The following is a 16,780-nucleotide window of genomic DNA, read 5'->3' on the forward strand; positions in this document are numbered from 1 at the left end:
ATAAAAAACAATGTCATCCTACTCTGTGCTGTCTAACTAGGGATTGGCTCTGGGAGGATTAGGCGAACACAAGTAGGGTAGGCAGTACCAGTTGACTAGGTAACCACGTATCACTTTTGACAACATAGTTTGCAACTAAACAAAAGTTAGCAGCTATCAATGGTGATTACAAGTATGTAAGGATAAAACTCAAGTAATGCAGTTGTTTTTCATAAAAACATAAAATTGAATTTTGCAGTAAAAGAAAACTAAGGCAATGGAAGAAGGTATAAGCACAGTCACAAATATCATGATATTTTAAAAAAATATTATGATATCTTTTCATCAGTTCTAACATTTAAAATATCACGATATTTTTCAAAATGTTGTGATAATTTAAAATTAAAATATCATAATTTATGTTTCATAAATGATTTTAAAAAACTTTGGCTGATAATCCTATTTTATCATTCACATCTCTCTCAATCTTTTTCTCCTAACTAAATAATGGCAATAAATACTGAATGTAACTTAATCCTAAGCAAGAAAGTATTTATTTCGGCCTCTGGACTCTCCCATCTTTCATTTCTTTTTCATTTTTAAAACAATGGATGAGACATATTTATTGCTTTTGGCATTTGAGTAATTTTTTTACATATTTTTAACTTCAGTTTATAAATTTTTAAAAAATTATTCATTTTGCCAAGATTTTTTCAATAAAAGTGTGGGAGAATACAGATTATCAATATATGCCATTTACCATTTAATGGCAGATTTTATTTTGAAAATATAAATAGAAGGTAATAAATTAATATACCCAAGTTACACAATAGCACAGTGAAAACACAAGAATACAACCGCTACACGACAAAAATGAACAAGAAGCCACAGACAACAGAAGCAAAAGAATAAATGTTATAAAAGTTTTAGTTTGTCTCCTTTCAAAGAGGAGCTTAAGACAATTTTCAAATGTATATAAAATGAGGCTAATTGGATGCTATTGACAACAAATAGAAAAAGCAGCCATGATCTAGGTGGGGGATTCCTTGTAAATCAACTGAAAAAAAAAGCACCTATATATATATATATATATATATATATATATACAAAGAGAAGGATACATATTCTTCGTAAAATAATTGTATTGTCCTTGTAAAAATGGCACATTTTTCAAAATGTCCCCTAATTTGCTTAAATCCCCTCACATCCAAAATCTTTTTTCCAGTTTTTTTAATAATATTTTTGTCCTTTGTAAATATAGTACATTGCAAATCATGTGCGAGAATGTCACAAAAAATGTGTGAACTTTCTTTAAGTAAATATTTCTTATGTATATCTACAAATCCAGTACGACTTTCGCATATACTTTTAAGAGGATTAAGAAGAAAATAAGGAGTGGAAGTGTTTAGACCAAGGTTTTTAAATGCGATGAGGCGAAGCGAGGCGTTGAGCCTGCGCATCGCCTCTGAGGCGTACGCCTCAGGTACTGAGGCGTACGCCTCTCACAACATAAGAATGATTGAATTTGTGATAACTTTTCTCCCAAATTTATTTCCAAGCGTACATTGTTAAATGATAATGCCGATTGAATTTAATGCGTATTCGACTGCATCAGAACGACCTTTGTTTAATGCTCAGTCAGTTTTTTTTTTTATATTAGCTTTAAGCGCATCACAGCAACGCCTCAGTACCTTGAGCGTGCGCCTCGCCTCTGAGGCGTACGCCTCTCACAACACTGGTTTAGACCCATTCCTGATGCTGTCTCCATCCCCGTCTCAAAATAACTTTATTCCTATTTTAAGAGCATTAAGAAGAAAATAAGGAGAGGAAATGTTTAAGATTAGGAACATATGTATATATATGAAGATTTTATAATATATAAAGATATATTAATAATTTCATTAATGGGGATCGGTGATGGGGAGGGGCAAGAGTAAGACCATCCAGCCTTCATCTCTATACAAGTTTTGATTTTCACCTTCATCCCCAGTTCATTCCTCGTTTTATGTCCATCTCCAGTCCAAACGGGGCAGGTTCAGTCGAATCCCATTTTTCCCCGTTCCACTGCCATCCCTAATTGTGTAGGCCTAGGTGGGGGATAATTAGGATACATGTGTGGTTGTGGGTAGGTTTGGTGTTCAAGAGGTTGATTTTGGGTTTGGGTGAGGTTCGGTTCATGGGTCGGATTTAAGTTTGGGTGGCAATGATATCGGGCTTGGAACCGGATCACAATCGAAAGAGGATATTGGATCGTCGAATTGGATTGGTATATGTCAGATATTGGATTGAGCTTTGAGGGTAAAAGGCCTAGTTAAGACCTGATCCATATCCAAAATTATATTGGGTCTGCTGGTCTGAATTGGAACTAGAGCTCCATCCGAGACCAATTAGGTCTAGTTTTGGCTTGCATCTAATTATTTAGACTAAAATCAAGGTTTTGGGTCTAATCTGGAGGTATAATACCTTGGACTGGACTTACACTACCCGAAAGTAGGGCGTCTGGGGTCAAACCCGATGAAAACTGGCTATGATCTGAGGCCCAAATACCCGAAACCAAGTCCTGGGTGTTGAAATTCGTTATTGCCGTGACCCGGTTATGAGAACCGGTTCCTAGGATGAACTGGGTACCCTCCCACGAAACCCTATTCACATCAGTAACCCGTGTGAGGGGTTCCTATGAGCAGTCGGGCGCCGCTTGGGGGGCGGTGGCCCAGGGCCGTCTGTCGGTGGTTGCCCCCTGTCAGCCTACCCTATCCGGCGGCAACCCACCGAACAATGGCAATTTGACAATGGGGTGCCCCAGCACGATGGCTGCTGAGTCCATGGAGGGTCGAACGGTGAGTTGCAACCCACCGTCGAGCCCATCAGCCAGGGCGACGGGTACTTGTCAGTTCTCATCCACCGACAAGGAAGAGCTGAGTGTGTCGGGGCTGGTCCTCCAAGCGGTGATAAAGGTGGCCAAAAAGGGAGGGTGTGGAGTCGCCGTGAAGGGAGGAGCCAGAAAAGAAGGAGAGGGATGAGGCCCTCCTCTGTCATCGTTTTGTACCAAAGAGGAAGATTTGGCAGTCTCTCGAGCGTTTTCGCTGCTCATTAGTGGGATGTTACCAAGGGTCAAAACCTTTGTTTCATGCTTATTAATGGGTGTCTTCCCACGAATCACGTATAATCATCGCATGAACGCCTCAAACATAGTGTTTTTCTCCTAATTTGATTGAATTGTTCATCCCAGCATGGCAAGACTTTTGCTGATCTCCACCATAGTCGCTTTCAAGGATATTAGTTTCGTCGGCCAATCTGTTACTTTATCCTTTGCTTCAACCATGATTTCTGTCATTTTCTTTTCTTGAACACCTCATGGCATTGTCACAAGATACCAACTGATGTAAATCAAGAATGCTTGATTTTACCATAAAACTAGGTTACACTATTTATATGCACTGGAATTGAAAAAAGCAAAGAAAACTAAAAATTACATAAAACTCAAGAAAATAGCCATTTTTAATCATTCTAACTCCCCTTAATCCCTCTCTCATAACAAGTATTTATAAAAAACTAAAATCCCAACTCTACCATGAATTTTGGATAAGATTTGAAAGCAAACCCAAAACAGAAATTCAAATCTTAAATACTAACTACGGATCCAATTGAATCCTGGATCTCAATCTCATCACTTTTTCTTCTTTTTTGTTGGACTTGGATCTGATTCTGGATCCACAACTTCATCAGCCCCAGCAAGATTGTTGTCATGGGGGCAGTAGGGACCAGCGGGTCTGCAAGGCTGTCAAGGCCATCGCTGAACAATGGCAGCCCCGCCTCAAGAATCAGTGGTTGGTTTGGCATCGAAAGGAAGCCGTTGTTGGTGCCAGTTCGCCTGGCCAAGAAAGCTCACCGATCGTCGAGTTGGTTCCCCTCCAGCAGTGGCAGGGGGAGGTGATTCCTCGTTCGCTGTGCTCATGCATTAAAGGCCAGGTGCAAAACAATTGGAGAATGGAAGAAGTATTTTTTTAAAATGGAAGGGGGGAAATCATGAGGGTGTGGGAACGGGAGGCATTCTTTTTTAAAATGGAAGGTAGATATGGTTTGGGGGCCGTTATTGCATTACTCATGGTAGTAGGTGGACATTGTTTGTATTTCGGAAACAAAGATGGAAATGTTTGAAGTCAGTTTCCTTGCACAAATTTGGCGAGGTTGTTCTTTTGATTTTATTTCCTCGATTGGCATATCAGGGGATATTTTGGTGGTTTGAAGGGAAGGTATTAGTGGTATGGTTATGGACAAAGGCCTATTTTCGATCATGGTGTATTTTGAACAGCTAAATTCAAGCATTTTTTTAATGCTCACATTAGTATATGCTCCAACTATATTTGCTTTAAAAAGAGCTTTTCAGGATGAGCTTAACTTGTTAGGGTAAAAGAGTTTTGGCAAATTGGTGCATAACTAAAAAATTTAATTTTCTACGTACCTATGAATCCAACCGAGAACAAAGATATACTAGCAGTATGCGGCAGTTTGTTGATTTTGTTGAGTTGGATATGGTGGATTTACAGATCTCGGGTGACTTTATTGTTAGGAAAGTTTTAAAATATTAATGATTACTACCAAAAGAGTTTTGAAAAAGTTTAGTCCCATATCTAAGAGAGAAAAGTTTTTCAAGAGGTTTAAATAGAGAGCTTGTTATCTATTCTTTACTTTGGTAAGCCTTGATTCTTTAGGTGGATTGCGGACGTTGCTGCACGATGCGCAGCAACGGACGCGCCGTTCGCGCACACGCGCGTGCGCAAGGGCGCTTGAGGCACAATGTGGCACTTTGCACTTTGCACGCTCGCAGCGGTGCGAGGTGCTTATGAGGTGAAAATATCCGTTTTGTTTTTCGGTTTGAGTTATCTGGCTGTTTGAAAAGCTTTAAGTTGCATGCATATCGAGTTAATGTTGCATTGTGACTGTTGGGCGGTTTTGGAGGCCTTTGATTGACAGTCAAAGGTGGGTGACCGTTCAGGTCTTTTTTATCCTATTTTCAAACCGTCAGATTTATGGTCATTAATCTCATTTATCGCAAAACATTTTGGCCTCTCTAAAAGTCTATAATATCTTCTATTTCGTCTTTTGAATATACAAGAATTTTACGACTCTAAAAAAAAAAAAATTCTTCTTCTTCTCGATTTGGCTTGCAGAGTACAAGTGTGGTAGAGATCATCTGTCCTTGCGAAGCAGTGACTCTCTGGAGGTTCAAGCCTAGTTGTATCCTGGGAACTCAGTCGCATCAAACCCCTTTTCGCATCTTCGGTCTTCCCGAAGTGGGGCGATTGAAGTTCTAAAGATAGCGGTCTTAAGAACGTGCCTCTAGGCTTGAGATCTCTTTTCTGAAATCCATTTTCACAAGATTGGTGTAACAATTTTAGAACTTCATTATGGCCTCTGGTTCGACATCCAACTCCATCAATCTTCTTAGCCGTGACCTCGAAAAACTCAATCGATTTGATGGGTCAAACTTCAAGCGGTGGCAATCAAAGGTCTATTTCTTGCTATCCGAGCTGCATATTGACTATGTTCTCAAAAAGCCCTGTCTCACTGTCGCTGCTGGAGAAGTTAAGACAGAAGAACAGAAGAAAGAGCGAGAGAAATGGTTTACTGACAACTACCGATGCAAAGGGCATATCCTGAACACTTTAGCCGATTCTCTCTTTGACTTGTATTCACCATTGGAGTCGGCTGGAGAGTTATGGAATGCTCTCCGAGATCAAGTACAATGCAGAAGATGTTGGTAACAAAAGGTTTATCGTAGATCAGTATGTTAATTTTTCTATTGTTGATGATAAGCCTATACTTGCTCAAATTCATGAGATGCAAATACTGGCCTATAAGATCAAAGGAGAAGGTATGTATCTTGATGATGACTTCCAAGTTGCTGTCATCATTGGAAAGCTGCCGGATTCCTGGAAAGAATATAAGAATCACCTAAAACATAAAAATGAGAAAATTACTTTAGATGGCCTTCTTAAGGACATCCGAATTGAGAAAGAGACTCGTCTTCGTGACAAAAAGAATTCGAGTCCTAAAGAAGGTTATCCTAAAGTGAATTTTGTTAGTAACAAGGGTGGCAAAATCATGAAAACCCAGAAAATCAAAAAGAATTTTGTGAAAGGGAAAAAGCCAACTGATAAAAAGAAAATTAGTTGTTATGTTTGTGGCAAGTTTGGCCATTTTGCTAGAGAATGCAGAGAACGGAAGAGGACTGGTCCTAAGCCAAATGAGTCAGAGGAGAGGCTTGTTGTTGTAATCTCTGAAACCTTTATGGTGGCTGCAAATAAAGACTGGTACCTGGATACTGGAAGCACTGTTCATGTGGCAAACGACAGGAACTTGCTCAAGTCGTCTGAAGTAGTGGGGGAAGGATGCAATCTCTTTATGGGAAACTCTTCCTCAACTAAAGTGCTGGGAAAAGGGAGTGTGAAAATTAAGTTCACCTCCGGGAAAGTCCTAACACTTGAGAATGTCCACTATGCTCCAGAAGTTCGAAAAAATTTAATCTCTGCAGATCTCCTGTCACGAAATGGTTTTAAGATTGTTATTGAGTCTGGGATTGTAACTGTGACCAAAGGAAAAATCTTTGTAGGAAAAGGGTTTGCCATTGATGGTATGTTCAAGATGAGCATAAATGAAGCTACTACTTCTGTTTATATGGTTGACTCCTATTTTCTTTGGCATTCACGATTAGGACATATAAATTCTCGTTGCATTCATAATATGAATAACTTTAGTCTTCTTCCGTGTCATGTGAGAATAGAACATAAACATAAGTGTGAGACATGCATTCAAACTAAGCTAACTAGACTCCCGTTTTCTAGTGTAGAAAAGAATTATAAATTGCTTGAATTAGTGCATTCTGATGTGTGTACGATGGATAATGTTTTGAGTCGTGGTGGCAATAGGTACTTTATTACCTTTATAGATGATTACTCAAAATTTTGTTATGTTTATTTGTTGAAACATAAATCTGAAGCATTTTCCAAATTTCTTCTTTATCTAGCTGAAGTACAAAATAGGTTTAAAACAAATATTGTACATTTAAGAACAGATAGAGGAGGTGAATACTTAGGTGGAGAATTTGATAAATTCTGTGAAGATAATGGTATTATCCATCAAACGTCAGCTCTTAGAACTCCTGAACAAAATGGAGTAGCAGAAAGGAAAAACAAAACACTTGTAGAAATGATGAATACTATGCTGCTTAATACGGGTTTGCATTCCAACTTATGGGGAGAGGCTATACTTTCTGCTTGTTATATTCTTAATCGAGTTCCTTATTCCAAATCTGATAAATCACCTTATGAATTGTGTTTTGGTAAGAAACCTAATCTTAGTTATTTTCGTGTTTGAGGTTGTTTAGCATATGTTAAGATTCCAGAAAATAAAAGGAAGAAGGTTGGACCTAAAGCATTTAAATGTGCATTTGTTGGGTATGCTAAACATAGTAAAGCATATAGATTTTTGGACATTGTTAATGATGTTATTGTAGAATCTAGAGATGCATCTTTCATAGAACATAAAAATGCATTTGATTCTCTTCTTGATGGCAGCCGGATTATAGTAGATGAACTTCCTGTAAATGACATGATTGAATATTCTAATGATTGTGTTGATGAACCAGAAACTGAAGTTAGACTCAGTAAACACATTAGAAAACCAACTAATTTTGGTTCTGACTTTTATACATTTCTAATTGAGAATGATCCTGTGTCTTTTCAAGAGGCTATGTCTTCTCAAGATGCTGCCTTTTGGAGAGAAGCTATTAATGATGAAATAGAATCAATTATGTCTAATAATGTATGGAAATTAGTGGATTTACCTGTTGGTTGCAAAACTATTGGCTGCAAATGGATTTTCAAAAAGAAATTAAAAGCTGATGGTACAATCGATAAATTTAAAGCATGTTTGGTTGCAAAAGGTTTTAAACAAAAAGAAGGTATTGATTATTTTGATACTTTTGCTCCTGTAACCAGAATATCTACTATTAGAATTTTGATTGCCATGGCTGCCATATATAAGCTTCAAATTCATCAAATGGACGTGAAAACGACCTTTTTGAATGGAGAATTAAATGAAGAGATATATATGGAGCAACCTGAAGGTTTTGTAGTGCTAGGGTAAGAGCGCAAAGTTTGCAAACTTGAGAAATCCTTATATGGATTAAAGCAAGCCCCTAAGCAATGGCATGAAAATTTTGATAGTTCTCTGGTGCATAATGGTTTTAAAATTCATGATGCGGATAAATGTGTCTACAGTAAAGTAGATAGTAGCTCAATTATTATTATTTGTTTATATGTTGATGATATGCTTATTTTGGGTAACAATAGTGAATGCATAAATCAAACAAAAAGATTTTTATCTTCCTTGTTTTGTATGAAAGACTTGGGTGTTGCAGATGTTATTTTAGGAAGCAAAATTATAAGAAATAAAAATGACATTGTATTATGTCAATCACATTATATTGAGAAAATTCTTACAAAGTATGGATATCTTAATAGTTCACCAGCATGCACCCCATATGATCCAAATATGAAATTGACTCCTAATGATGGTGCTAGTGTTAAACAATTAAAATATGCCAGTGTTGTAGGTAGCCTTATGTATGCAATGAACTGCACAAGGCCTGACATTGCCTATGCAATGAGTAAAGTGTGTAGATACACTAATAATCCTGGTCATCAACACTGGAATGCAGTGAACAGGATTCTTAGATATCTAAAGCATACTTTAGACTATGGAATTCACTATACCGAGTTTCCTGCTGTTATTGAAGGGTATAGTAATGCAAGTTGGAATACTGACTTTGAAGATTCCAAGTCTACAAGTGGTTGGGTTTTTACCCTTGGAGGAGGAGCAGTTGCATGGGGGTCTAAGAAACAGACCTGTATAACTCATTCTACAATGGAATCTGAGTTTATTGCTTTGGCATCTGCTTGTAGAGAAGCTGAATGACTTAAAAATATGCTAGTGGATATTCCACTAGGTGAGAAGCCTATACCTGCTATTTCAATGTTTTGTGATAGCCAATCAGCTATATGTAAAGCAGGTAATATGAAATACAATGGGAAGTCTAGACATATTAGTCTAAGACACAGTTTTATAAAACAAATGATTGATGACAATATTATTTCATTGAAATATGTGAAGTCATGTCAAAACTTGGCAAACCCATTTACGAAAGGCCTTTCGAGAGATGTCATCAATAAAACTTCGAGGGGAATGGGAATTAAGCCAATTAAGTCATCACCTAAGGATACCCAACTTAGAGCGCTGGAGATCCCACATGCATAGGTTCAATGGAAAACGAATTGGTGAATGACAGATATTGAGCATATTTATGTAAGCCCATTATTGATGTGTGCTCATGAGCTGTAACTAATATGAGGGTTGAGCTAATAGCTCTTAATGAGTTTGTAGGCCTTAAGGCTAAGGTGTGTGTTACAGTACACCTAGACAAACTCACCTATATGAGTGTAGAAATGTGAGCCGTTTCTTATGAGAATTGGCAATTCTCTAGAGCACTCATGAATCCAGGAAAGCACAAAGCTCTAAATGTGCCAACATGAAATCCACACAATCGTACTTTTGGAAACCTATGTATGATTGAAAACTCTATTAACAATATAAGGAGCTAATTTCAAGGTAAGTCCACTTAGCACCTTGGTTAATTTAGGTTTTCTTTCAAATAGTGGGGGTTCAAGTCATGCAGACACTCTCACTAATGCATAAGTTTCTATGCAAGCCAAATATATTTTAAAACTAGTGGGGGATTATTAGGAAAGTTTTAAAATATTAATGATTACTACCAAAAGAGTTTTGAAAAAGTTTAGTCCCATATCTAAGAGAGAAGTTTTTCAAGAGGTTTAAATAGAGAGCTTGTTATCTATTCTTTACTTTGGTAAGCCTTGATGCTTTAGGTGGATTGCGAACGTTGCTGCGCATCGTGCAGCAACGGACGCGCCGTTCGCGCACACGCGCGTGCGCAAGGGCGCTTGAGGCGCAATGTGGCACTTTGCACTTTGCATGCTCGCAGCGGTGCGAGGTGCTTATGAGGTGAAAATATCCGTTTTGTTTTTCGGTTTGAGTTATCTGGCCGTTTGAAAAGCTTTAAGTTGCATGCATATCGAGTTAATGTTGCATTGTGACTGTTGGGCGGTTTTGGAGGCCTTTGATTGACAGTCAAAGGTGGGTGACCGTTCAGGTCTTTTTCGTCCTATTTTCAAACCGTCAGATTTATGGCCATTAATCTCATTTATCGCAAAACGTTTTGGCCTCTCTAAAAGTCTATAAATATCTTCTATTTCGTCTTTTGAATATACAAGAATTTTACGACTCTCAAAAAAAAAAAAAATTCTTCTTCTTCCTTCTTCTCGATTTGGCTTGTAGAGTACAAGTGTGGTAGAGATCATCTGTCCTTGCGAAGCAGTGACTCTCTGGAGGTTCAAGCCTAGTTGTATCCTGGGAACTCAGTCGCATCAAACCCCTTTTCGCATCTTCAATCTTCCCGGAGTGGGGCGATTGAAGTTCTAAAGATAGCGATCTTAAGAACGTGCCTCTAGGCTTGAGATCTCTTTTCTGAAATCCATTTTCACAAGGTTGGTGTAACATTTATACCTAGTCAGTCAGGAGAAGAGACCCTTGCATGCAGAAATTTGAAAGGTTCATTGTGAGTAGGGGTGGTGGGAGCGACTCCGTGATGGACGAGCCACCATGGGGCGGCGCCTATATCCATTTCGGATCACACGTCAATAATGCTCGAATGGGAGGTAAGATGGATGAGCAATCGAAGGTTCAAGTTTGAACTATGGTAGTTGAGGGACCCAAAGCTGGTTGAAAGCATAGAAGGATGGTGAGCCCACCCGCAGGTAGCCGCTTAGGCTGTTCTTATATTCATAAAAAAATAAACCACATAAGAACTCGATTAATTAAGTGATCCAAAGGAGAAGGGGTTGTGAGATTCAAGCAGATAGAGGAACTGTGTTTAATGCAGAGGGAGATGGCAGCATGGCGGGGTGATGCACATGAGGTGGAGGGATTAAATGACAGGAAAAAGCTATTGATCGATGATATATCAGAATGAAGAGCAAGGCAGGAGATTAAATAGAAGCAAAGATCCAAAGTACATTAGATGTGTTGTGGCGATAAAAACACTAAGTTCTTTCGCTTCCTCTAGAAGAAATAACTTCACTTGGCCTTGTCAATTGGAGGGCATCTTTATGAGAATGATGAAATCTAAAGGGAGGCAACAAAATACGTTAGTGACTTTTTTTTACCTCCAATATGGGTGAGGACTCTCTTGACATAAGTGAGACCCCCATGGGTTGTTTTGATTCGAGGGTGCAAGACTTCGTGAACAGGGGTTTATTGGTAGATGAAGTCAAGCAAACAAAATGAAAACTCCTCAACAACAAGGCCCCGTAGGTGGACGGATTCCTTGTTGAATTTTTTAAGGTGGCTTGGCCAGCATGCCAGAGAGACTTTATGGCAGTGTTTAATGATCTTTATAGAAACTCATGTTTGCCAGGGAGATGGGGGTGAATCCCTCTTGGTCCTCTTTCCTAAATAACCTAGGAGATTGAGATTAAAAAGTTCAGACCAATTTCACTCTTAGGCACCCTGTTCAAAATTATAACCAGGGAGATAGCAAATTTTATGCAAATGTCCTCCCAAATATGCAAATTTTATCCCAAAATATGCAAACGGCGTTCTTTTATTTTACGATTTTCTCCCAAATATGTACTTTTGAAGCGGCACTAAAGGCAAAAGCTTTGCTAAAGGCTTTAGTGATACTTTTGAAGTGTTGCCAAATGCCCATCGTGCTTTTGGAGTGTCAGTTTTTTCCAACAAACTCTTTTTACTATAAATCACATAAGAGCACAAGCAGGAAGACATTTGGACATTCACATGTGAAGGTCAGAACATTCACAAATGTGAAAGCATAAGGACATTCGCAAATGTGTAAGAGAAAATTCACATATTTGGATATTTGAGAGGGAAGTTCACATATCAAAGGAAATTCACGTGTGAAGGGTGAAAAAGTCCTTTTACAACCGAAAAGTTGTGATTTTTGACATGGGCAGATTTCTCCCTATGCACTGCAATCTAACAGTAGATGCAATTAATTGAATATCTCCATGTCCCATGTGATTAAATTTGTAAATCCAATACCTTTTTATTTTACAGCATTCTACACTTTTTCCACATGCATCTAATTGACATACTTGTACTTGATTTGGTACTCATAGATATACTTGGTTATCAAAACAACCACTAAAAATGACATGATATGTGACTTCTAATTTCTCATGTTAATCATATTTCTTCTTTTTACATTTTCATAACTTTTTGAATATTTTAAATATATAGTTTTATTTCATGAAAATTTGTACTTTTAAATATATTAAGAAAAAACTCCCGAGTCAGCTGAGTTGACTTGCCAAGTCATGAGTTGCAGGTCAACTGAGATTTGACTGAGATTCTTGGTTTGTCAACCATGCATACACATGCCCGCAACACACACACACATGTACACACCCACACACATGTGCACAAGCGAGCACACACACACACACACACAACATGCAACTCAACATCTCACCCTATTTTGCAAAAATATGTGCACATGTCAAGAAATAAAAGTGAAAGAAGGTCAATGTCAAAATTTCCCAAACACCAAAACTTTCTAATCCAATAAGCCATCTACGACAAATTATAGAAAGAAAATATGAATAGAAAATTAGATGAAAAGTTAACATTATCCGTCTTTAATAAAGCATGTACACTGTACACTGATAGGTATTTGTACGAGCAGGACAGAACTCGATTGTGTCCCCTACAAAAGACACCATACATATTACAGCGAGGATGAGATGAAATGCCATCACTACAACCAGCACACAAAAATAGATAGAACTGAGAAACAGATCATATGAACCAGTTATAAAAGAGGGGAGCTGGGCACAGCTATCCAAGGGGACAATCAAATGCACAGCTAACAACTGATTACACTGATAGCTAGATTATTAAAAGTTGCATTATAGTAGCCAAGGTGTGCAACGTTTGAACCCAACTAGGGATAGTTACCCAGCTTGACAATCGAAGAAGCAGGAAACATATAACAGTAACGGTAATGCCGATGATGGAGAAAAAAAGTGAAACATCAGTTAGGAAAATTAGCTGAATAGAAAACCAAATGAAGAAATTTAAGATATAAATAACCAAGCAAACCAATTAAAGGTTGACAAGAGAAATTCAGATTCCAGAACAGCTAAACAATGTGAAACCAAATAACAAGACGATAAATCAGAGGGACACTAGAAACAAAAACTTACACGCAAATGCTCAACCAAGAAAACACAATTCTTTCTAAACTAAGTGATCGGATAAACCCATCGGCAATCAGTGAAAAACACAGAGACCACACCTCTGTTGTACAGGCGGGATGCCTTCCTTCTCTTCCACACGCTCCTTGATCCTGTCGATGGTATCGGTTGGCTCGATATCGATCTCTATTTCTTTCCCGGTAAGTGTCTTCACCTTGATCATCGTTCCACCCCTAAGCCTCAAAACCAAGTGAAGGGTGGACTCCTTCTGGATGTTGTAATCTGAAAGAGTCCTCCCATCTTCCAACTGCTTCCCTGCAAATATTAGCCTCTGCTGATCAGGGGGAATGCATTCTTTATCCAGAAGAAAACATAACACCCATATTCTCTATTTAGACTATCACCCACAAAACCAATAGAAGAAAACAATGGAAGGAACATTGAAAAGAGGGAATAGGACCAAAAGAATCCATTGAAAAACAAAAAGAACAACATAAAGGAACTCATTAGTTCGTCATAAACCAAATCTCCGTCTCAGAAATCAGACCGAAAAGATGAAACTCAGAAAACCAGCCGAACCACACAAAGGCCCAAACCTCAACTTCTTAATCCATGCAAAGTTTGTAATCCAAAAACCCAACACATTCCTTCAAAGGGGAGCTAAAAGATGGATTTGTGAACCCTTTTTCTGTTCTAAAAGCAAGACCACAAAAAATAAAACGAAAATTAAGAGCCAAAAACATGAGCCCTTCCATCAAGAGAGAGAGAGAATCAATAGATGGGTATGTCACTACCAATCAGCAAAACGGTAGTCCGAAATGAGAAAGAAGAAAAAGAAAAACCAAATTTCATACTCAGAGCACCGGTTTCTCCTCCTGCTCCTGACACAAATCCCTCGGAAAAGCAATACAAACAAACCAAAAGCGCCCAACAAAATGAAAAGAAGAAAAAAAAAGGAAGAAAGGGCACGAAGAGAGAGAAAAAAAAGAGAGGGAGGCGTGATCTCCTGTGCCTCCAAAGCACCTGAATCTTGGCCTTGACGTTTTCGATGGTATCGCTACCCTCGACCTCCAAAGTGATCGTCTTCCCCGTCAGGGTCTTCACTAGCCTCTGCATCTCTCTCTCTCTCTCTCAGGAAACAAGGGAACGACGTTTTTTTCAATTGGTCGTCGTATTTATGTTGGAGTACTCTCTCTCTCTCTCCTTCGTATTTATTTGAGAAAATCCCATTTAAGGCCAACATTTTACCCCTTATTCCAGGCATGGGCATCACATTTCTGACATTCCACATATAGCCTCTGTTTTCTTGTAAATTTCCAAACAAAGGCCTTCACGAAATCGGATTCGGAGTTGGATCCGATTTTAAAAAGCAATCCGACTAAATGCTAGTAGATTGGGCCGGGCCGGGCAGCCCGTGCCCTGCCTGCAGCCTGGCTCAGCCCGTATATAATAATACTAATATAAGTTATATAACATAGAATACTATATATACAACATAGAATATAATGTATATTTTATATATAATATATATTATATATAATATACATTATATGCAAACCTCATTTGAAGTATGAGATAAATGTCATTAAAAATATCACAATTAATAATTGAGAAGTGTTGTTAAAGTCTTATAGATGTTAAACAGCATTTTTGAAAACCAACGTTAGCACTAGCAAAGCAATAAACTCTGTTACTATTTTCAAACATTTCAATAAACAAGTTAGAGAAATAAGGACTTTCTTGATAACAAAGGTCATTCGGATTAACTCATTTTTTAGGTGTTTGATCTGATATCCCATCATACTCATTTTTTCTTTTGTTTTTAGGTGTTTGATCTGATACAAGGTTTGTACCTTGGCTTTAGACAACAACCATTTGCGTTAAGGAAGATATTTTTGATCTCTTTCGTGTTTTCGAGAGAGCTTTGTTGCATTTTGATCTTCATTCACGTGTGCAGTATTTTATTTATTTTTATTCACATTAGGGTACAAGATTTTACATTATTCAACATGTTTAGAATTTAGGATAGGTCGATCAAACATGAAATCGTGTTTCTATGGTTCGATTTATGTTATATTCATATTTAAGACCCTATTTTGCTTTCATAATATCCATTTTAATTCGCAGAAGTGATTTAACCTATTTTCTAATGAAAAATGATGTAGATTCGTATTTAAATTCATGTTATAAGTTAGATTTGATATTTGTAACATGCTAGATATGTTTATACCTGGAGTTAATATGATTTTGATGGATTATAAAGTTGTTTGGATGTTTTTATAAATTCAAAATCCTTTTTCAAAAATCAATTTTGAGAAAAATATATTATCTTAAGTAAAAATGTTGGTTATTGTGTTTAATTCATGATATGCATGATACTTCTGTGTTACATATATGTAACATGCTTACATATATTTATGTATAAATATGATATGTTTTTGATGAGTCAAAATCATTGGTTGCATATTCTTAGTGTTTTGGATGAAAACATAAAGTTCTTGATGTGTTTCTTAAAAACTGCATGTTGTTATGTATTTTTATTTCGATCTGTTGTAAAGAAAAATATAGTTTTCAAGTCGATGAACCCATAAATTATGAATTTAGAAATGTTTCTGACATACAGAAGCAATTCAAAAAAAAATTGAGCTCAATGAGTTTCGGGTTTAGAGATATGACCTCCGCAAGTCGACACAAAATTTATGTCCCGATAGAAAATCTTTGTAGGCTGCATATTTTTGTAAAAATTATACCTCCCAAATTATTCTAGATTTATGGTTGATATTTTTATATGTGTTAGCTTATATATGGTAGAACACACGATAAAAATCATGTAGGCAGATTATTTACAGTTTAAGAATTAAAAATCTTGAAATTTTGGTCCAGAATCTGTAATTTCTAAAAAATAGTTTGCTAAATAATATAAATAGTCTGTATTACAAAATTTTTAATTATTTAAAAAAAAAATTAAGTCTGGGTTTTTGGGGACATCTGTTAGACATATCAAGTCAACCATAGTAAAAAATTTAGAATTTATTTCGTTATGTGTGATGAATGACTAACTTTTCTTTGAAAAGATCAAACCGGACTAGACTGTTCAGTGAACAAAAAATAATCGATGTTTCTAAAAAATTTATTTCTTGACTCTGAATGGGTTTAGGTCAGGGTTTCTTCTTGTAGATAGCTAATGTGTATATGAATGTACATTAAAAATCTTAGATCCAGAATCACTTTATATGATTTATGTTTGAGCTTCTAAGAACATGTAAGATTCTGTTTTTACAGTTTTGCATGTAAATTGTTTTTGTCAGTTTGCATGTGATGTGTTGAATTACATGCATGTATTGGTTCCAGATTTGAACCAGGTTTATTATATGCAATATGATAATAATGTATAGCCTAATGTGATGTTATATATGCTTATGATGATTATGTATAATATGTTATTATGGTAT

At 37.1% G+C, this 16,780-nt stretch overlaps 1 protein-coding gene across 1 annotated transcript in view; it reads right to left on the reverse strand.

Moving 5' to 3' along the window:
* LOC149818443 (uncharacterized) overlaps positions 1 to 16,780 on the reverse strand; it is a 1,135,480-nt gene that overhangs the window by 442,299 nt on the left and 676,401 nt on the right. Inside the window, exon 12 of the mRNA XM_089986219.1 lies at positions 13,576 to 13,662. Coding sequence (XP_089842345.1) covers positions 13,576 to 13,662 — 87 coding nt within the window. The remainder of the gene's footprint in view (positions 1 to 13,575; positions 13,663 to 16,780) is intronic.

This window comes from Nuphar pumila, chromosome 13, assembly GCF_984573655.1.
Source record: "Nuphar pumila chromosome 13, dmNupPumi1.hap1.1, whole genome shotgun sequence".
In the NCBI taxonomy this organism is placed as follows: domain Eukaryota; kingdom Viridiplantae; phylum Streptophyta; class Magnoliopsida; order Nymphaeales; family Nymphaeaceae; genus Nuphar; species Nuphar pumila.